Source organism: Cyphellophora attinorum, assembly GCF_001299255.1.
Source record: "Cyphellophora attinorum strain CBS 131958 chromosome Unknown Contig10, whole genome shotgun sequence".
In the NCBI taxonomy this organism is placed as follows: Eukaryota; Fungi; Ascomycota; class Eurotiomycetes; order Chaetothyriales; family Cyphellophoraceae; genus Cyphellophora; species Cyphellophora attinorum.
The window spans coordinates 751,702-772,796 of record NW_017253238.1 but is presented as its reverse complement, the minus strand read 5'-3'; the positions used below and the strand labels follow the sequence as shown (position 1 = coordinate 772,796).

Genomic DNA, 21,095 nt, shown 5'->3' with positions numbered 1-21,095 from the left:
TATTATTCGATGATGTTGTGTTGATAGCACGGTCTCTTCAGAGAGGCCCGACAATATTACTGCGGCGTTGGACGTGTTGGATCAGTCATGCATCACGGCAAATGGGTTTGGCGTTAAGATTGAGAGGCAAAGCATTGATAAGGTGCGCAAGAAGCAAGGCCGCGCGAGATCCTTTCGTCACGTTTCGTGGTAGTAGGGCTATGCTGGCTTATACCAGTAGTCCGTAGGTTCTGGTTGAAAGAAATGCAAGTCTTTCTCCCAGTATTCCAGAGCGATTTCAACCTCATTGCACGTTTTGTTCAGCCCATCATGGATTCCGGCTCATCAATCCGCACGCGATAACAATCTGAAGAAATCGTGTTCTCAGAATGAGGTCATCTTGCCTCTGACGCTGATTCGACAAAACCCGGGGTTGCACCTGCCCGGCACCACCAAGCCTGCAGCATTTAGCCGCGGTGGTTGTGATTGATAGTGGTATACTGTTCCCGTTCTCGCCCGCACCTTCCAAGGCCTGATGCTATTTGCCCCCGGAAGGTCGCCTTGACGGACATCCTGCATGGAAGGCTCGGCTTACTTATTCTTAATCCGCTCGAGAGGCGCGTTTCTCGCCGCTGAAAATAAAGCCAGCCTACGAAGAACAGAAGTAGAGTTCTACCACAGAATGTGTTAGGAAGCACAGCAGGAGACAACTTTCATGCTGACTTTGTTTCTTGTGTCTCGTAGCTGTCACTCCTGGTTGCTGTAGAGTAGAGTAGTACCAAGCACAATGATCAAGGGCCCGGAGAGGGGATGTTCAGGCATGTCGTAATTCTGCGGCGTTCCTGTACACAGTGCTGTTGGGTGGAGCGTTTCAGCGTGGCCAATGGTGTTCGAGTCTCGTCTGCGTCCCGAACCTCTCACTTCACCACATCTCAAGACATCACCGCACACATACACGACGTCCACTGTCATATTGAGGCTCGTGGATGGGATTCAATTCGACTTTCGAGTAGCCCACATATCGACAATCTGTCCAATATGTTCATGATGCCAGCTCGATGAGGCTTGCCCTCTTCAGGCACGGCATTACTCATTTTCAACGTCGTGCACTGCCGTTGTGACGCAGCGCTCACCACGACTTCACAACGCCCAACTCGACGAATGACGACTCGATATCGCATTCAATGACCTCGAAGAACGTCGAAAGCCACCAGAATTCACCAATTTGGTTATTCACTGCACTCAAGATATAAGAGCAGCACCCACGATATTGTTGACGCATATCGTTTCTGCTGAAATCTCTTCCCACTCTGAACACGAGACCTTCGGCGTCATGTCTACGCCCTCGATTGCAACGCTGCCGACGAACTATTCACAGTACTCGTACGCCCACCAAAATCCGTACACCGCAGCTGTTCACCAGTACCCCACACAAACCACCTTGCCTGCGCCCCCAAGGTTGGCACCCACCTACCAGAGCTATCCCAGCTTGAGCCACTACTCGAGGCCACCACAGTCCCCGGCTTCGTACAAGCAACTCTCCCACGCTCCCTCGATCGCTCCCTCACACTCGGCTTCCGAGATGGCCGCTGCCAAACGGAAAACGGCCCCAGACTGGAACGAGTTCTACAGGAATGGTGTCCCGAAGGAGATCATAGTTATTGACGATGACGACGACGCATCAGCCGAGCCTCAGAGGTCAGCCAAAGAGAATCAAAGACTAAGGCAAGAGCAAGGCTCATTCTCTTCCTACGGCGGTCGAAAAAGAAAGGTTGACCAGGGCTACGAGGTCGAATACAACGATAGCCCGACCTACTCGACCCATCCAGCGAAGTTTGGTGCTTCTTCTTCTGCGGCTTCATACCAGTCTGGAGACCGAACGGCGTCGTTGCAGACCACCACTGCTCCAACATCTCTCGAGTCCTATGGTAGCAACGGTGCCAACAATTCTTATGAGGATGTCAGAACAGGTAATAAACGGAAAAGAGTACAGCCCGAGCGTAATCCGTCGAAGAGGAAGCGGCAAGAGTCCGTCCCAGATGCCTTCACCGACTATGTTCCACCAGCGAAACCAGTAAAGAAGTCAGCCGAGGTGGCTGTTCCTGTCATTCGTGATAACCTCCACAAGAACGCAAAAGTGGATGACGACGATGGGCATTACGTTGTACATCCAAATTCTGTCATGACAGACAGATGTAGGTCTTCTCACACCCTTGTCCAACTCATTCTAACAATATTGCAGACGATATCATCAAGTTACTCGGCCAAGGCACCTTCGGCAAGGTCGTTGAAGCATACGACAAGCGGAAGAAGTCAAAGTGTGCTGTCAAAATTATCCGTTCAGTACAGAAGTATAGAGACGCATCTCGAATAGAGCTCAGGGTGCTATCGACTCTCAAGCTGAACGACACCGTCAATCGGAACAAGTGTATACACCTACGCGACTGCTTCGACTTTCGGAACCATATCTGTATTGTTACAGACTTGCTGGGCTCCAGTGTATTTGACTTCCTCAAGAGCAATGGTTTCACGCCGTTTCCGAGCTCTCAAATACAGAGCTTTGCCCGGCAGCTCTTCACGAGCGTTGCCTGTAAGTTGACGTCCACCTCTGATATAGCCAATACTGACCATGTCGCAGTCTTGCACGACCTCAATCTCATACACACAGACCTGAAGCCTGAAAATATTCTGCTCGTGCAGAGCGCCTATCAGACATTTACGTACAACAGGACGATTCCCTCATCGTCATCGAGCACTGCTCGGACCGCTCGCCAAAGGCGTGTACTCCTTGACAGCGATATCCGTCTCATCGACTTTGGCTCTGCAACATTCGACGACGAGTATCACTCCTCCGTAGTCTCGACCCGGCATTATCGAGCGCCGGAGATCATTCTGCAACTGGGCTGGTCTTTCCCTTGTGACATCTGGAGCATAGGCTGTATCCTTGTCGAGTTTTTCACCGGCGATGCTCTCTTCCAAACGCACGACAATCTGGAACATCTGGCCATGATGGACTCTGTTTGTGGCGGCAAGATTGACGCTAAGCTGATCAAAGCTGTCACTTCAGGCGGCCGAGGCGCAAACGCCAATTCGGCAGCAAAATTCTTCGTCCGGGGCAAGCTCGACTACCCATCCTCTGAGACTAACAAGGCCAGTAGGAAGTATGTCAAGGCTATGAAGCCGCTGCAGGTACGTTTGGGTCAAAGTTGTAATGGATTCGTTTGCTAACATGCTTTACAGGATTTCATTCTCCCCAGCACCAGCTTCAACAAGCAATTCCTTGACCTACTTCGAAAGATCTTCGTGTACGATCCCAAGCAGCGCATAACGGCCAAGCAGGCCCTGAAGCATCCTTGGTTCAAGGAGACTCTCGTCGACGACGGCACGGAAGCCATTCGAATACGGGAGCAAAGAGCTGCCGAGCAACGCTTGTCAAACGGTACGATGTGTGCGCCTGCCTCTGTGGCAGGCAGCAGCTCTGGACGGAGCAATGGCGAACCTGATGCCAAGAGGATTCGAGCGTGAAGCATCAATCGAGGCTGCAGACCTCTACTTTGGAGACAAATTACGTTCGAGAGGCTCAAGAACCCTTGTCACACCTACGAAAGTCGTCATCACTCCAAAATTCGCCACTCGATTTTCATTCGCGCCGACTGTTGGCTGTTGGTATACGAATATGGATCTATGAATAATGAAGGGAACATCGATACGGAGCATGACGAAGTGCCGTCTGTAGGGATCATCAACGTCAATCGCATGGCAGGGGTGTTTCTTTTTCAGGTCAGCCAGCCAGCTGGGCTGCAATTGTGGGTGGGCACACGAGTCCGATCACTGTATAGCGGAGCGTCCGGATTTGGAATGTGGCAGGGCGACAAAGGGCCATGGCCACGGCTGTTCAGAGCCTCATCGAGCACTAGCTCTGTTGTTGTCCAAGGAGGTAGAGGAGCAGCAGCTGTAGGAAACCCCGTACATTGAAGGAGACGAAGAAAAGCACTACACTACAACAAGTGATGGGAAGAATGAAATGAAAGACTTCAGCCATTCTCCGCTAGATTCTTGAACTTTACCATGTGTGATTGCTGAAGTATGCTAGAGCCATGCTTGCGTGAGAGAAGCGCCCTGGGAGAATGTCTAAGATAAATCGCGCCGTCTATATGCAGCCTAAAACGTCTTCACACGAGCGTCGCAGTACCTCAGCTCGAGATTTGTCCGAATAGTGGCCTCGTCGTGGGATGCTCAAGATAGTCCACCGATGCCTCGTCGCGGATCTCACATCTTCAGACGTCCAGATCACCTCACCACTGGCAGGGACCACCGAACCGCTCAGGCTCTTCGGCACCCGATGGAACGAAGAAGAGGGGTTCTTTTGGTCGGAAACCAGGAACGTGGAATGGACTGTGCTCGAACGGAGAGGCCAGATCCGGAGCCTTCCACATCGGGATCTGGCAGTGTTGGTCCTCGCAGATGACGAGACGGCGTGTGTCGGCTAGCGTTACTTGCGGGAAGTCGTAGTGGAGGTCGGGACGCTGAAAGGGTGGCGGCTGGGGCGCAAAGCCAGGATTTGTGAGAGCTGGCCCCGTGTGAAGGAGGTGGTCGAAGAAGGCTTGTCCGTCAGTATCACACCCTGGTGGAGGGTAGAATGCATTGATCGATGTTGGAGGTCCGGCGGGATAGTTGGCGAAGAAGACCTGATTAGCAGCAGCGACATCCTGGTCTAGCGTAGCATCAGTCCTGCCTGGGCGTCCGTGTGGGTAGTGGTACAAGGGGTCGAATGGACCAGGAGGCATACGCTGCCCGTGAGGACGCTCGTAAGGGTAGCGGTAGAGCGGGTCGGCGTGGCGAGCGTACGCTGGAGGTGGTGTGCTTGAGCGGCAAGCGGGCGCACTGTGTCGATCGACTTCTGGTTGGATGCGCACGGCTCCTCGTGGTGTACTGCATCGATAGTGGGTAGACGGATACAGCGGCCGTTCTCTGGGACTGCTGCTTCGGCTTGCGACAGACGAGGCGGAGGTTGATGACGTTGGTCCCGGAGACGTTGGCCAGGACGGCAACGGCGGTGGCTGACCGTCATATGGGACCACGGCGAGGTTTGAAGAGTTCATTGGGCTGCCCATACGTGTGCAAAGCGCGAAGCAGTCTTCGCATAGGATGTCTGTGAGGTACTGAGGAACGAGTCCGGTCAGTCGCCAGTGGCAGAGGCAGCAAGAGTCTGGGAAGTGGTCGAGGTCGGTCAATGACGGTCCAGGTAATCCAGTAGTTGGGCTGGTCGTGGTGTCAGAGGCGATATGTGATTGCGATATACGAAATGCTGGCACGATCTGCGGGTTAGACCGCTGTTCGTCTCGGCTGTCCAGATGTTCCCGTTGTTCTTCACTGGATTCGTCAGATCCAGCCGCTGCTGCTGCAGCCGGCTCTGCCCTCGTAGCGCTGCTGTTATCGTTCCCCTCACCACCTTGGGCATTTTCGTGAGTACTCTGACTTTCTGGCTGACTGTCTCCGGCCGTTTGCTGGTCGTCAGTACCGTGGTGAACCGAGGTCGGCATTTCATCAGCCTGTGGTAGCCTATTGTCCTGTCGAGAGCCAGTCTCGGTGATATCTGTTGGCTGCACTACGCCATCGGATGGCTCTTGAGCATCTGAGCCTGCGAGTCAGCAAGTAGTGCGAAAGAATAGTAAAGGACCTGCCAGTTTCTTCACTACCGCCAGAAGCGGGTAGAAATTTTCTCCTCCGTTGCTCTACGATCTCATCCGCCTTCCGGTGCCAGTCTGGCAGCAGCAGTCGACCAAGAGGCTCCCAAGGGCCATATTCATCCTTCTTGGCGCCTTTGTAGTCTGCGGAAAGAGTAGGCTTCTTCGACCCAGTGCATGGTCTAGTCCAACCTCGAGCCATGGCGACTCAAGGAACTTACGAAAGGATGAAGGCATTCTGTATCATGACTTTATTCATGTCGCAGCGGCCTTTCTCAACATATAGACGCCATGGCAGCGTATCGTGAATCGTGGACAAACCAGGCGTTCGACGAATTCACCACAGCAAAGGCATAGGCCATCTCATACTGCCTACCTCAAACAGCCTCGTCGTGCACTTATTCGAGACGCAAAGCTGGCCAGTGCAGGCGTGTCGCTGATGGGCATACCCCACGTTGCGAAGCGATCAACCAAAACTGAGGGTGCCGATGCCGCATGCATCAGATCAGAGACCTCATCAGTACCCACTGGGGAAGTGCAAAGAGAATTTCGGGCGCAGGGAGCCGCGTGCTTGCGCCAGATTGAAGGCAGTGAACGAACATAGGTTCGCGTGATTGACCGTGGACAGGACTGCGACACGCGACGCACGATAGGCTGCTGCCTCGTCCTGTACGATATACAATGGTGGTAGGCAAGGCTGAACAGCCGCTGAGGAGCTGATAAGAGGCTCTCAAGGTCAAGCTTTCTGTGGGAGCCGCAGCTTAAAATTAGCGCGAGATTTATGTACGGATAGGCGAATTCGAACACGAGGTTGGTTGGAATGCCACGCGAAAGGCGCCCACAACCCCTTCGAACCCCGGGATCTATGCACCTTGCCTATCCTCCATGAAGCGCAGTTGTGCGGAAAGCCATCAAGCCAGGCTTCGTGATGAGCAGTAATGATGGCGGATGACCGTGAATGTGAGCCTCGGAAGCAGGGATGTTGGCCACGTTTTGACATCATCACGGATGCGTGCACAAATTGACAAACAAGGCCTCCCGGTCGCTCCGGCAGGAATCAACTCACAGCCGGATCCGTGCTGCAATTGCGACGCTGGATCTTTTCGCAGAAGTGTTCTAGAGCTGGCATGGTGAGACCTTCAGCCCCGGTCTCTGATAGATACTTCACTTACTTGATCCTTCCATTTCGGCCGCTGGAACTAAAGATCGCTCCTTCCCAAGGCTTCTCGCCCCTGCCCAGGAAAGAACGACCATCTGACAGATCTCATATCTTTGGTGACCTCGCGAGAAAAAACATTGTACTTACACTCACCTAATCCTGTCTTCATAACTTATCATCAGTTCGCGTATTGATATGGTCTCATTCACTTGAGGCTCCATCGGTGATGGTTCTCCATTGCCAACATGACCACTTACAGTCAGCCCACCTCGCTTCCACCACTGGATACAGACCACCGACGTCTGCTTAGTTCGATCGAATCAAATGACTCGCCTCTCACAGACCAGGAAAGCTCAGACGAGGCAATTCCGGACCCGGCTCAGGAAGATGTCATCGGCGTTAGCATCTCTGGTGCTCAGTCGCTATTGAAGTCACCTCAAACCCCAGCAATCGAAAAGCAACGTGTACTCGAACGGAGCCTAGACTACTTTGACCAGCAAACGAAGCCGGACACAATCCCAGAGGCCGCGGACAACGACGACTCGTCTCCTAATCACTCACCTGTGGTATCGCCATGGCAAGCCCACCCATCCGCCGACCAAAAGTCATCCATATCCGGCGCTTTCAACGATGCAAGGAATTCAACCAAACGACGTTCGCGGTCAAGTTCAAACATGTTCGGGAGCCTGATCAAGATGCTGCCAGATCTGCCGTCTCTTCCCAACCTGAAATCAATCACGAATGTAGGTGGCACCGATATGGCGACGAGGCAATCCTCCAACGAGAGTTCAAAGACATCTGCCTCGAGTGGCGACGGAGGTGGGAGGGCGATCGAGACACTTCCCACACGATCGAAGCCATTCTACTCGTACATTGGTGGTGTAGACGGCCCAGCCGACAAACAGCCAGGTCCCATACCTCAGTCTGACGGGGTCAGAGACATGTTCAATGCAGCGATCAGGAGGACTGATAGTTCACGGACAACTCGTTCCAAGCGGCACAGCGATCCTGCAGTAGCTCCTTCAGCGACACTCGCCCACGAGTCCTCCCATGGTCTAGATGGCAGCGCTGCATCAATGCTTGAGCCCAACTCTCCTGGCACCACCGCCCAGATGAGACGGAACTCAGAGAGCTCGCTGTATCTGAGCCGCCGAGTGACATCAGCATCCACGTACGACGACACGAGTCTTTTTGCCAATGTGACTGATATGGCCAACTCACGGTTCAAGGCAATCACAGACAGCTTACAGAACTCGACGATCCGCTTCCCTCGTTTCATGAATGCTTTGCAAACGGCCAATCAGAGCAAAAATGTCTCGACAGAGACAACTAGAAACACCGTGATCAATGCTCGGTCCTCGAAGAATGAGCACATCCATCAGTACACGAGTATACACGACATCAAAAAATCAAAGAAATTGATCGAGCTGGAGACCAATCCCCACCGAGCGCATCCTTTGTTCTTTGAAGCCCTCGACGAGCTAGAAGGCGATCTTGTCATCATGGGAGGCTATCGAGGCTCTATATTGCGAGATGCCAAGTCGCACCGTCAATTGTGGGCACCTGTCAAAGTCGGCTTAGGCTTGCGGAACGTAGATCTCGAGGTCGGTCTCTACAGAGAAGACGAAGAAAAGGCTCACGAAAAAATCATTGCGTCCGGCATTCTTGCCAACATTGGCCCAATAGACATCTGTCGCCGGCTCCTAAAGCATTCTCGGAAATGCTCCAACGCGAAGGCAGGGAAGCTGAGAACACATGACTGGGGTTACGACTGGAGACTGAGCCCGGACTTGCTGGCTGGCAGACTCATAACCTTTCTAGAAGGCCTCGAATGCAACCAGCCGCACACGCCGCCAGAGAAACGGGGTGCATGGATGATTGCGCACAGTCTCGGTGGCTTGATCACCAGATATGTTGTGAATCAACGTCCAGAGCTCTTCGCGGGAGTGCTCTACGCTGGCACACCAATGAATTGTGTCAACATCCTTGGTCCACTCCGTAACGGCGACAACGTCTTGTTGAGCTCAAAGGTGCTGACTGCTCAGGTCAATTTCACCATTCGAACAAGCTTTGCACTGCTCCCGGAAGACGGAAGATGTTTCATACAGAAGGACACGAACGAGCGTTACGACTTGGACTTCTTCGATCCATGGACTTGGCACGAGTGGCGTCTCTCGCCATGCATAAATCCCGCTCAAACACCTCCTGCCATTCTGAGGCAGCGAGAGCGCAGCAAGAGTCTCGTGTCGATGATGACACAAAGTGTCACAAGTCTGCCGAGACCTAACCTGTTCGGTGGAAATTCTGACGCATCTCGGGAGGGTTCGCACACGAGCAGGTCGATAGCGAGCTCTGGATCTTCCAGCACAAAAGTTCCGTCCTCTACGGCGCGATCAGCAGCAAGCAGTACAGCGCAATATGCAGAGCATCTGGTCGCAGATCCCCTCGGCGAAGCAACTGTTGAGCCAACGATGCATTCATCTTCAAGCAAGACCTCTGTGGCAACGGCTTGCACGCTCGATCCTGACGAAGTATATGAGTACCTGACCCGGACACTTGCGGAGACACTTGCTTCAAGCGTGCTCTTGTCCACAACATCGATCTGCAAACGTCCAACCGCTATCCACCGCACGCCTAATCTTCGGCAAGACTGTACCGACTGTGTATGGCGCCCGTGTCGCTTCGAAGGAGGCGATCAAGTATACTACCTGCTTTGACGACCTCGCCTTCGCCGCAGGTGATGGGGTCGTACTAGCCAGCGCTGCACAGCTTCCAGAAGGTTACCGGGTGGTGAGGGGCGGAAGGATCGAAAGTGACCGTGGCCATGTCGGCCTCATGGGTGACCTCGAGGGCGTCGGTCGGGCCCTCAAAGCACTTATTGAAGGCAGAAAGAGGGGAATTGGCGCAGGCAGCTCCGAGAACCTGAAGGCATAGGGCCCCTTACGCCGTTGGTTAGGTCTGAGTAGCGATGACGCGCCGTCCACTGTCAGCGCCAGTACTATCTATGATGAGCATGGGCACTGGTCTGGCACCAACAGCACACCTCACCTCCCCAAAGTGGCCTTTTCTGGCGATACAAAGCCAGCAGACGACAAATTGCATCCATATTCGAAGAAGCTTCGGGATTCTGCTAGTCGTTCAGAGACATCTATGCCATCGATGCGATCGAGGGTGTCGTTTTCTGCGGACACGAAGCCGGGGCATGAGGCCAGCGATCCACGTCCTCATCCGCCGCCAGTTCACGCTCAGCCAGTACATGATGCTAAGAGCTCTTTGTTATCGCCATCGCTGACTCCGAGACTAGCACCAGCCAAAGCACATCGTCATCACAAGTTGCACCTTCGCCATCGCGAGAAGAAAACCACAAAGGAGCAGTGTGGAGAAGTGATCTACCATGGCAAGAAAAACAGAACGAAGGAAGGATGCTCTGAAGAATGGCATTGAGAGTCTCAACTGACTACGTAGCTAAGGTGCTATGCCGAATGTCGGAGGATTGTGTAACATGAATCGTCACTGCTGGTATATCGGCTCACGTCGAGGTCGGGTTAGATGTAGACGTTGGGAACACTCCTGGGAGTTGTCATTCGCATGAGACATCTCGGCGCTGTCCAAGAGTCCCGAACATGACGTCCTAGGTGATCCCTAAGAAAAGCGGCAATCAAGCATCATTATCTAACGCATATATCATTGTGTTATGTCTGAAGCTATCTGCATATCTGAAGTTTCGTTTGACAAAATGTGTCTTTCCGCAATCTGATTTTCTGCACGAGCCAATCCAGAGAGACAGCTTCTGTCGAAAGGCGCCACCGATCATCTCGAGCTCACAGATCCCTATCCCTGGCATCATAGTGGCGCCACCTGATGGGTCTCGACTGAAGCCTTTTCGAAGCGATTCTGACTTTCGTGTGCGTGTCAATGTTCGTCGGAGTGAGGAGTCTGCCGGCCACCATCTCGTGTGCCTGGTGACTTGGGCTTGACTCCTGCTTTGAGGGCTGTGTCGATCTCGCTCGATGCAGCATGTAATCCAGCTCGGCCTCTGTGTCGTTGATGAATGGCTTGGCTTCTGCTCAAACAAATGCTCTGTCGAGGAGTCCTCTTGGGCGTCAAGCTGATCCTAGTCGTCGGAATAGATTCAACAGCCACCGACAGCCTTCAACATCGATTTGCCTGTCCAGCAAACCTGCTCAGTCAATCAGCATCGCATTCCCACACCGACTCTCCCTGGATTTGTGCTCATGAAACGCACACCCTTCCTTCTCCGCCGGGTTGCAAGGCAAGCACAGCGCCGGCCTCTTGACATTCATCTTACGATCCTCGTCCTCATCAAGATGACCATTGGCCTCCATCTTCACCACCCTCTCGTCCCTTCCCAAACATCCCATAGCCTCACTGACCCCTGACTCGCCCAACATCTCCCACAGAGCGTCGCAATGCCACATGACGACCTCTCTGTGCCTACCGAACAGCTGCTTGACCAGTCCATTGCCTGCGAATCCTCCAGCTTCCCAGCCGCGTGTGATAACCTTGTACGTCATCTGCGCGACCAGGAATTCAAGAAGCTTGTTCTTGCCCTCATTTGCCTTATTCTCAGGGGGCATGCGATCAGCGAGCTTCAACAAGGCCCTCAAGCCCAACTGGTCATCCGGACGACGGGCGTGATGCGAGCGGAGGGCATCGACGATGTCGTTGCGGAAGCGCTCCGATCCGAGCTCGTGTGCCATGAGGTAGGTGTCGACTGTCACGACCGGATCGCGCACTAGGGGGTTGAGGGATTTGTTGTAGATCCAGTTGATGAACCAGGTGAATGGGATGAGGTCGAGGGTGGGCTCGCGGAGGACGTCTGGCTCAGTGACTTCCGGAGTGTCTTGGGGGACGAACAATGGGCCGTTGTCGTTGGCGACATGAGCTCGGTGAGGATGAGGTTGTGGTTGTGGTCGGGCCTGAGGGTCGTTGTCGGCGGTGTTGAGCTTGTCGCGGAAGTAAGGGGAGGTACTGGTGAGGAGGTCGCGGTAGATGTGGAAGACATGTGCTTTTTGGGGTGGTTGGTCGGCGTTTTGCGGAAAGGCGGAGCTGCCGATTATGATCTTGATCGTGCCGTTCTTGGTATATTTGGCGAAGTCCTCGCGGTTGGCGGTGGCTTGGCGTGGCATCTTGGTGGTGTGTGTGAGGTCGATGCGGAAGGCGGTGAATCAAAGAGGCCCGTCTGGGAATGGGAATGGACGAGGCTTGGTAGTCCGAGGCAAGTAGATTGATCGCAGATCAAATCGCTTTCTCTGGACCTTGATCGAGGACCTTGATTGGGTGGTAGTCTAATCAAAGGATCAGATCGAGAAGTGCTTGAAGAGACGAAAGGGTTGTAAGAGAGGTGGACAGAGGACTGAAGAGAGTACAAGGGGATTAAATAGACAGAAATGCAGGCCCAATTGGGAAGCCAAAGAACGAGTGACTGGATTTGGAGCATCGCGTGAAGCACTTCGGGGCATGAACTGAGCGGTGCTCTGAGATTCCGATGAAGCAGCGACAGTGACGTTGAGCTTCCCTCGCGATCATTTGTCTCTCATCTCATCGGCGGGAACTGCGATTCCACAGACAGTCATTGCTCAGGCCCCGTGCTGGACCAGTGTCACGTTCAACAGAGACTTAGTGTACTTCATTTGCCGGCAATGGTCCCGGGATCCAGGCGAAGGATCCGGAAGTCTGAGGTGGCTGTCAGTAACATTTGCTGTCCTGCGCACCAGACTCCAGAAAAGTGAACGTAGCACAGGGGAATATCTTGGTCGCTGTGATTCACGAATCACGTCCAACTATGCTTCGCTGTCAGACATAGCTACCTCAGCTCAATTCGATCCTCATCTTGACAAGTCTGGACCCTGACTTGACTTCGCCTCCACCACCAACGACCATCATGCCATACCCGCCGCCTACCTTGTCACTCGTACACACTTCACATCCGAAGCATACTTGTTCCCTCAACTGTCCCTCGGTGCGGTCACTCCTCCGTCGCTCTTCTCAAAGAGTCGTCCCAGGATCTGCCATAGAAGGCTCGTACGAAAAGCCCACAATGACTTCTGTCGATTTGGAGGCCCGAAAGTCTCCTCAAGTACACTTAATGTAAGGCCATGAACGCCGTTCCGGGTATATTGGTCCGTAATGCTGTACGTATCGTGGTCTCAGAGACCGGGCCAGGTCATTTGCTCGATTCCGGGCATTGGGCTCATGCGCTGAAACCAGGAAATGCCGGTTGCTCAGCAGGCCTGAACAGTCGGTGCTGAAGGCGTGTTCAGCCGTGGCATCGTTTCGGTGAACAGCGCAACAAAATCAGTAACGAGCGTGGTCAATGGTAACAATCAAAAAGAGATAAGAAAATGCGTGAGCGGAGAGTTTCTTCGAGATCCGCTTGCGGCTTCGGCGTTCGGAATTTGGCGCCTATGCAACAGTTGCAGTGGGGACAGCGGCGACATCGATACCCTCGGCAGGAGCCGCTGCTTTCGTTAGTCGTTGCGTCGCACGACCAGACTGGCCACTTACCGCCAGCATCAGCAGCCGTGCAGTCCTTGCTGATATGCCCAGGCTGTCCGCACTTGTAGCAAGTCTTGCCCGCCGCGTTGAGAGGTCCGCCGTTGGGTGCAGTACAGTCTCGCGAGATGTGTCCCTGAAGTCGTCAGCGTATGCGGCAATGGGAGGCCCAACCTAGCTCACCAGCTTGCCGCAGGCGTAGCATTTCATTGCTTGCGCCTGGCAGTCGCGTGCATAATGATTCGGCCCTCCACACTTATAGCAGGTAGCGGCACGGTTGTTTTGCACACCAGCGTAGCCGCCGCGAAACCCTCCCCTGCCTCCCTGGTATCCACCACGCATCGGTGGACCGCCCATGGGAGCGCCGCCTGGACAGTTGCGTGCGATGTGCCCCATCTGTCCGCAGGAGTAGCAGCGGCCGCCGGCGGCCCCGCCAGTGATTCGCAAAGTTGGGCAGTCGGCCTGGACATGACCTAGGCCTTGACAGTGATAGCACTGCTTGGCTGAGTACACTGTCAGATCACCGTGCTATGCTCGAGTCGCGGCCTCTTACTTTCAGTTGTCCGAGGGTGAGGGCACTGGTTGCTCTCGTGACCGGGCTGCTTGCAATTATAGCAGAGGCGTTCGGACGAGGTGCACACTTCAGCGTAGTGGCCGACGTTGCCACATTTGTAGCATGCTCGACGAGTGAGGGACGACATCTTGAGGGAGGACGATGAGGTACTTCTGCTACGCGAAGGTGTCAGTGCGCCGGCCGTAGAACAATCTTGACCACATGAGCATCCGCCGTCGCTGGATAGGCAGTCCATTGCCGGTGTCGCTGACGAGGGGTATGTGTGCATGGCACCGTCAAGGGAGCGTTTGCAACAATTCATGCTTGCGGCTTGGTTCGAAGGCCGTCTTCGCAAAAGTGCAAGCGCGAGTGCCAACCGTGGTTGCTGCTCTTCGGCTTCCTGCAGCGCTGGGCTCAAGGGGTGCACGAGGACCTGCTTACTCTTCTACCGCTGCCCGCTACTTCCTATTCCTTCCTGTTCCAACGCTTCCTTCTCCCTTCGAAAGACTACCGACAACCCTTCGACACCGGTAAGATGCAGTATGTTTTGCGCAGTATGAGGAACTTTGTGCAAGGATTGTAGGCTTCGGCGCAGGTGCGGATCGTTTTCCACCCCCCTACGCCAAGCATTACTAATGCGGAAAGGAACGTCTCATGAAGTGTTTCACGTGATAGCGATGGTCATTGTATTCGCTGGACTAACGTCCGATCTATATCATGCAGCATTGTCGTTTTCTCATGTCGTTATGGATGTCGTTGTCGACTTCCGGACGGTCATGCTGGCCAGAAGGTCAACTCCGGTCGGAAAATCTTGCAGCCAGTACCTGATTCTCTGCCTCTCGCATCACATTGGAGTCCCACCTCAACCGACTGCGCGACCCACTCATCACCGTGATCGTATGTGTAGAGGTCTCCGTCAATGACACGAAACTACTGTGCACCGCTCTTCTCGATGACCGCTGGGGCTTTGACTTCTCTGCCCTTAAGATAATCCAGTCCTTCGCCACCCTAAGCACTGGTTAGCCACGAACGAACACAGCGAACACTGTCAAATGATGACTTACATAGCTGATCAGTGGGGACACTTCCACACCGGTCTGATCGCTTTCGCTTACGACAGTGGCACCAGCATTCTTCAACCATCTCGCCCCCTGTTGCATGATGTCCTTCTTGCTGGTCTCAGGATCGTCTTCACCAGTACCGGCAGCATTCTTGAGCGGCGAGAATTCCTCCGCGCGATCGACCTCGAGACAAGCAAACTTGTCCATGCCGACCAGCGGGAAGACGTCGAAGACGAACTGCTCCAGCTTGATGCCGTTGGGCTTCTCTGGCTTGACAGACTCTCCTTTCTCTGTGTCGATGTACGGAATCTTCTTTCGCGCGACGTGATGTGGCAGTTTGTTGTACCACTCTTCAATGCTCTCGAAGAACTTGAAGGAATAATAATGATTGACGATATTAGCCGCTCGGAACTTCAGTCGATCTCCCGAATCCGTGGCTTTCGCCATTTCTTCGTCCATCTCGGAGTATTCAATCACGTCTGGCTTACCATCCTTCTGTACGATAAGCCCGACAGACTCCTTGGCCGCACGTTTGCGGACGACTTTCGTGGCAATGTCGACCTTCTTCTCTGCAGCTACACCAATGAAGACGGGATCCGCGACCTTGACAAGGCAATTGTCGACGCAGTATGCATGGATATGCTCGATGCCTCGCTTGCGCATGTCACCACGTGCCTCTGACATGATCAATGCCTGATATATGCCGCCATTCCCGTCTGGCGCCACGGCAACTTTCGATTTGCTTTCCATCAGAATCTTGCCTTCATTGGATATACAAGGCAGCACGCCCTGTTCAAAGATGATGACATCCTTCTTGTCTAGGCCGAAGTACTTGTTCTTCTCGAAGAATTCCTGTGTTGGCCTCCTCGTAGGGCCACTCGTCATCACATACCATGGCACCGTTGCATCCTCATCTAAGCCTTTCTTCTTACGTGCCAGCTGCTGAATCTTTGTGATGCGCTCTGCTTGCATTTGAAATAGTGATTTGTTGCTGGGTAGCCCGATGTTGAAGCAGCCCTTGGGATCTGAACTTCCCAGTCTGGTTCCTTGTCCGCCAGCCATGAGAACGACCGCGACCTTGTCTTCAGCTACCAGATCCAGCCCTGCCTCATACCATTTCTTGATTTGTTCTTCATCTGTCTCGAGCAGGGAGTCGACAGCTTCCGAGGGGAGCGGTTCTATGGTAGGCTGTTTGTCCTCATCTTGCTTCGGAGGGTGAAGAGCCTTGTCGGCTAGGATATTGATGCGGCGCGGGTCAATGCCTGAGAGTTGTTCGTACAGGGCAGCCTTGCCTGCTGTATCAAGCTCATCGTAGAATGCGAAGACATGGTCTTGCTCCGCTTTCTCATACTTCTCTCGAAGCTCTGCAAGGTCATTTGCGGCGGGCTCTGTTGGCGGGATTCCCTCTGGCTCAGGAGACTTAAGCCCGACTTTCTCAAGGCCTTTCCTAAGGACTTCAGCCATAGCGACAGACGAACAATAAACAGACGAGTGGAAGTATGCTAACGGACTCTGCCAACTATAGGATACGTGATGTCTAGAGAATGATGCTGCTATACTCTCTGTGTACCATCAGTCATTGCCAGGAGAAAGAGGAAGCCAGCCTGCGAGAGCACAGACACTGGCAGCTGCAGCTTAGCGGGTCAGACACGGTTGAGATGCCAACGCGCAGGAGCGATCGATGTCATGATCGGCGGGGTGCCAAGGCTTCAGCACAATCTAGTCATCCGGGTTGGTGAATAGTACACAATATTAGGAACGTGGTGATGACCGTCGGACTTTCCTTCGAGGGCGATATTTATGGTATTTCAGCGCCTGCGATCACGGTCGTGTCTATCAGACCGCGAATACGGGTCTCGCTCACGCCGCCCATAATGCCTATCGTCTTGCTGTCGATACCTTCTCTCTTCGTCATATCTGGGAGCTCTCTTTGGACTTCTACTCCTGCTGCGATAGCGTTCTCGACTACGACTCCGGCTTCTGCTCCGTTTCCTTTGCGCCGAATCATTCTCGGCATCCGACTGTCCTTTCCTTCTATCGTTCTTGTCAAAGACCATGCGGTAGTTGCGATTCCTCCGGTCCTCACCGCCCTCACGGTAGTGACTCTTCTTCTGCAGACTGTCGATACCTCCAAACCCACCCTTGTTCCTTGCTCGTTTCGAATTAGTTGCATCTCTCCACAAGTTTGAGATCTTTGACACGCTTTGTGAGAAGTCGACGTGAATGCGATGATCGTCGATCAGGACCCCTTGCATCTTGAAGTAGGCTTGCTCGCAGTCTTTTTCGTTCTCGAATTCGATGAAAGCATACTGTAGGCTGTCGCCTGTCTTCTTGTCTCGAATGACTTCGCAGGATATGATTTTGCCAAATCGGCTGAAAATGAGTTCGAGGTCCTCATCATGCGTGACTGGGTTGAGTTTGCAGACGAAGAGAACGTTCTCCGGAGGCTTGACCTCAGCGAACGGCAGATCTCCGACCATTTCGAGCGTGAGAGCCTGTGCCCGTGCCTCTCGTTCTCGACGCATCTTCTCCATGGCTTCTTCGTCGACATTGTCTTCAAGCTCCTCGTCGTCGGCGATCATGACTGTCGACAATTGCGCTTTAGTTGGTACTGGGCTTTGATCCGGTACTTCTAAGCCGGCAGGGTCATCGAAGGGATCGTCGAGCACAACGGTATGGCGTATCCGAATATCCTTCAGAGGTCGTCCCTTAACATCAGCGAAAGCGCCGTCAATCTTTTCAAGGACATCAAAGCCTTCCACGACCTTGCCGAACGGCACCGCTTTGCCATTAAGATAGTCTATGTCGTCGCCAAGAGTCACGATGAATTGGCTGGCTGCAAGTTTCTCATCAGGATCGTGTGGCGAAGGTATCGTGGCCATACTGACAGTACCACGTTCGTCATGCTTGAGTTTCGTGTTGATATCCGCGACGTAGGTTCGCTTTGCAGAGCCCTGTAGTAGGCCCCATATCGAGCAGCCTCCATCACTGTCCTTCGAATCCGGGCCAAGAGGGTCTCCAGTCTGAAATGAGGAGCCTTTCTGAAGACTGTGAACAGGCGAAAAGTTGTAGTATTTGACTTTACATAGCTTAAGGAAACTGTACATACTTGTCAGTAAGCATCCCAATTGATCTGCACGGGTCGACTTACTTCTCGCACGACCTGGGCGCATCATCGACCAAGAGGTCGACTACCAGGTCTCCCAGCGAAGTCTCCAAGATCACACTCATCCTTCATGTGTTCAGGCCCCGCGGTTTTGCAATCAATGCCTCTGCGTTCTCGTCATTCGCGTGGTTTGATAGTATCTACGCTGAGACTTTGGTTGTCTGTACGCTACCGTAATGTTCACGGTGACTAAAGGAATCACTTTTTGGCTGAGAATGATCGCCTGGACGTTCGGCGAGTACGGCTGCCTGGGAGATCCAAGGTGGCAAATTTGGGAATTAGTGACTCGAGCTTCATCTTGACGCGCTTTTCGAATTCCAGATTTTCATCAATAGCGATTCATCAACGGCATGAGGATTACTTCTCGGTGATCGATGCTAAGGTAAGATGCTGGAACATCGATGCAAGCTTGTCAGGCGTCGAGTTCCGCCGATGCTATCGCCCCACGACGACACGAGCCTTGCAGCACCAGCCTTCGGTTTTCAGGCGCTGGTCGGGCTCAAAATCCAATCTGAATTGACACTGCTGTATACAGAATCTGCGCCGATCTCGGTCGTCTCATCTGCATAGCTGCTGCGGCGCCAACATATCTGTGCGATCTCTACCATGTTACAGAGGCTGCCATAGTGATACAAAAATCCCCCGATTTGACACGAGCTCTCTTCCTCTGGCTTCGAAAACTGTTCTACGACCAGGGCTGCTTGCACACAGCCGCTCAGGGGCTAGGCGTCATATCGAATCGAAAGTGACCTGGTTCAATCTGTTGTTGTTATACCGGCCGGCTGCAGCAAATCCTCATCCGGTTGAGAACAGCAATCCCCGTACCTGGTGGATGATCCGGCACGTGGGCGCTGCACCTGCCCTAAACTCCTTGGATGCTCATTCGTGCGGAATCACCAGCGGTTTGTAGCTTCCTCCCTGGGTTGACCTGGCTCCTGCCCGAAGTCGGGAAACATCGAGAAGCTATTGTGAGCCACGACGAGCCAGACAACAGGTATGCCGCGCCATACAGTGTCCTCTTCTGTGACAGGTGCTTGTCAGGTTCAAGGCAACTATGGCCAACAGATATTTGCATCACTAACATTGCACTCGTACGACAATTGCTATCAACTACAGCTTGTATGTGATTTGTCAATCTCAACTGGCACGAAGGTCTTCTCGATTACTCCACCTGACAGTCTCTGGCATCTTGTACTACGCCGTTGCTGCACGCAAGCGTAGGCAGTCCGCAGGAATTTCCTCCAGGGGCCAACCTGGTTCTTGGTCGACCACACCAAAATCCTGCGCAGTACTGTGGTCAACCTGGCTGCACATCTCCATGGCGTCAGCTCGCCGGGCAATCTTCTTGCCTCTTGAATGTCGTGCATGGAAAATCTCCGAGAATTTCGTGGAATGATTTCGATCGATGTCCTTCCACACGCGGCAGTTGAAACGTTGATGCAGCTGACAGCACCAATCGCCGAGCAACCTGAGGTCACGCTCCGGACGACTTACGACTCCCACTTTTTGCCTGCCCGTGGTCGGAGGGCATCAAACTGCAATGCGCACGAGCCCAGGGAGAACGATTGCGCGCTTCTCTTGAGTCGCCGTGAAATGCGGCAAGTTAAGACACCCTTCGTGATTCGTGAGGCTTGCTGATGGCTTAGGCCATCATCAGATCATGCAGAGACAAATTAGGCAAAGCCCCCGGTGTGAAAATTCCCTGCGAAGCAGTGGGCAGCGGACTGCATCTGTATGATCGTTCATATCCACTGGGTAATGCTGCTTGTTCTCCGCCCCTGTCTCCAGCCCCTGTTGCAATTCTTGCCACCCTGGTGTTCGTGTTCGTCACCGCTGTGGTCATGTCTCATGCACGAGCGCACTTGCTCTGTCTTGATCTGATCTGGCTTGATATGGCTAATTCTCCTTCTAGAGGTCAATAATTGGCTTGAGGCCCGGCGATGTCCCACTGTTCAAGCAGCTCTTGCGTCAAATCATCCTATTGGGTGTCTGATCAAGATTCTCCTCTGCGGCCAGGCTCGAAAATTCCTGTTCTTTTAGTACTCACGGTATCGGGTTGCACAATCCGGGCATTTACATGTTCTGCGCAGCAAAATCTCACGACACAAGTGAGTTTCAGAGGACGACCTCAACGTTGATGTGTGAGGGGATAGCTTGGACCACAACAGCCTGAGTCGTTGAAAGAAGATGCTAAGTGAACATGACACATAGCTTGGGCCCATCTCTGATCGTCTCATATTCGAGGAGGGGGCGAAGCAGTTAGGCTCTCATCTGCATGGGACTACTGTCGTTTTCTTTGTGCTTTTCAAGACCTGCGTGGCCACCTGCTCACCCTGGTCTACTCGTTCTGTCCGCAATCGACACTTCAGGCATCCCTGTCAGTCCCTACCTTCAATCGCTCACTTACCTCAATACCGTTGACCCCTACGTTATCTTCATCAACCAACCTATCTACCTCTCGCTGCTAGAGAAGCGTTCTCTGTCGTCTGTTGAGGGCAAGTGCGTGGTCCTCGTCAGCAGATCACTTAGTGTATTGCGCCATGGTATGTTCACCATCTCAAAACTCTGCTTCCGTGCGCACGCCGAGACACTCATCCGTGACAGATAACCTCACGGCAATCCTACTATCCCGACCCCCTCGGTCATCATCAGAACGGGAATACCGGAATCGAGTTCTATCGACGATCAGATGGAGGTGTGCGAATGCCTTTAGGGCACAACTCAACGATACTCCAAGATCACTACGATAACGGAGGCCATGGGCACAGAACTACTCCCTCGAGCGCTGACAACGATGGCAGACATGCCAACGGACCACCTCGGAAGCGTGTCCCAGTCGCTGTAAGTTGCATCTTGTTTCATTTCCGAGTACAGTTGCTGATCGTAAAATGATCAGTGCGAGCGTTGTAGGAAACGCAAGATCAAGTGCTCTGGGGACGAAAATGGGGGCGGCTGCAGCAATTGTAGGAATGCA

General features: G+C 53.3%; 7 protein-coding genes across 7 annotated transcripts; 2 read left to right on the top strand and 5 right to left on the bottom strand.

The window, feature by feature from the left end:
* Positions 1 to 1,312: 1,312 nt before the first annotated feature.
* On the top strand, positions 1,313 to 3,504 carry AB675_8135 (Dual specificity protein kinase lkh1; the record flags this gene model as incomplete). The annotated part of the gene is made up of 4 exons (XM_018148558.1): positions 1,313 to 2,174; positions 2,222 to 2,569; positions 2,618 to 3,168; positions 3,220 to 3,504. The coding sequence occupies 4 exons, from the start codon at positions 1,313 to 1,315 to the stop codon at positions 3,502 to 3,504; spliced, it is 2,046 nt and encodes a 681-aa protein (XP_018000994.1).
* Positions 3,505 to 4,274: 770 nt separating this feature from the next.
* On the bottom strand, positions 4,275 to 5,868 carry AB675_8134 (uncharacterized protein; the record flags this gene model as incomplete). The annotated part of the gene is made up of 2 exons (XM_018148557.1): positions 4,275 to 5,614; positions 5,679 to 5,868. 2 exons carry the CDS (start codon positions 5,866 to 5,868, stop codon positions 4,275 to 4,277), a joined length of 1,530 nt encoding a protein of 509 aa, XP_018001234.1.
* Positions 5,869 to 7,070: 1,202 nt separating this feature from the next.
* AB675_8133 (uncharacterized protein) lies at positions 7,071 to 9,759 on the top strand (the record flags this gene model as incomplete). Its single annotated transcript, XM_018148556.1, has 2 exons — positions 7,071 to 9,356; positions 9,475 to 9,759. 2 exons carry the CDS (start codon positions 7,071 to 7,073, stop codon positions 9,757 to 9,759), a joined length of 2,571 nt encoding a protein of 856 aa, XP_018001285.1.
* Positions 9,760 to 11,009: 1,250 nt separating this feature from the next.
* AB675_8132 (uncharacterized protein) lies at positions 11,010 to 11,975 on the bottom strand (the record flags this gene model as incomplete). The annotated part of the gene is made up of 1 exon (XM_018148555.1): positions 11,010 to 11,975. One exon carries the CDS (start codon positions 11,973 to 11,975, stop codon positions 11,010 to 11,012), a length of 966 nt encoding a protein of 321 aa, XP_018001139.1.
* Positions 11,976 to 13,251: 1,276 nt separating this feature from the next.
* On the bottom strand, positions 13,252 to 14,042 carry AB675_8131 (Zinc finger protein GIS2; the record flags this gene model as incomplete). Its single annotated transcript, XM_018148554.1, has 4 exons — positions 13,252 to 13,307; positions 13,354 to 13,477; positions 13,525 to 13,844; positions 13,895 to 14,042. The coding sequence occupies 4 exons, from the start codon at positions 14,040 to 14,042 to the stop codon at positions 13,252 to 13,254; spliced, it is 648 nt and encodes a 215-aa protein (XP_018001192.1).
* Positions 14,043 to 14,824: 782 nt separating this feature from the next.
* Positions 14,825 to 16,419, bottom strand: AB675_8130 (UDP-N-acetylglucosamine pyrophosphorylase; the record flags this gene model as incomplete). The annotated part of the gene is made up of 2 exons (XM_018148553.1): positions 14,825 to 14,902; positions 14,959 to 16,419. The coding sequence occupies 2 exons, from the start codon at positions 16,417 to 16,419 to the stop codon at positions 14,825 to 14,827; spliced, it is 1,539 nt and encodes a 512-aa protein (XP_018001046.1).
* Positions 16,420 to 16,753: 334 nt separating this feature from the next.
* AB675_8129 (Peptidyl-prolyl cis-trans isomerase-like 4) lies at positions 16,754 to 18,186 on the bottom strand (the record flags this gene model as incomplete). Its single annotated transcript, XM_018148551.1, has 3 exons — positions 16,754 to 16,989; positions 17,042 to 18,054; positions 18,107 to 18,186. 3 exons carry the CDS (start codon positions 18,184 to 18,186, stop codon positions 16,754 to 16,756), a joined length of 1,329 nt encoding a protein of 442 aa, XP_018001247.1.
* Positions 18,187 to 21,095: the final 2,909 nt, after the last annotated feature.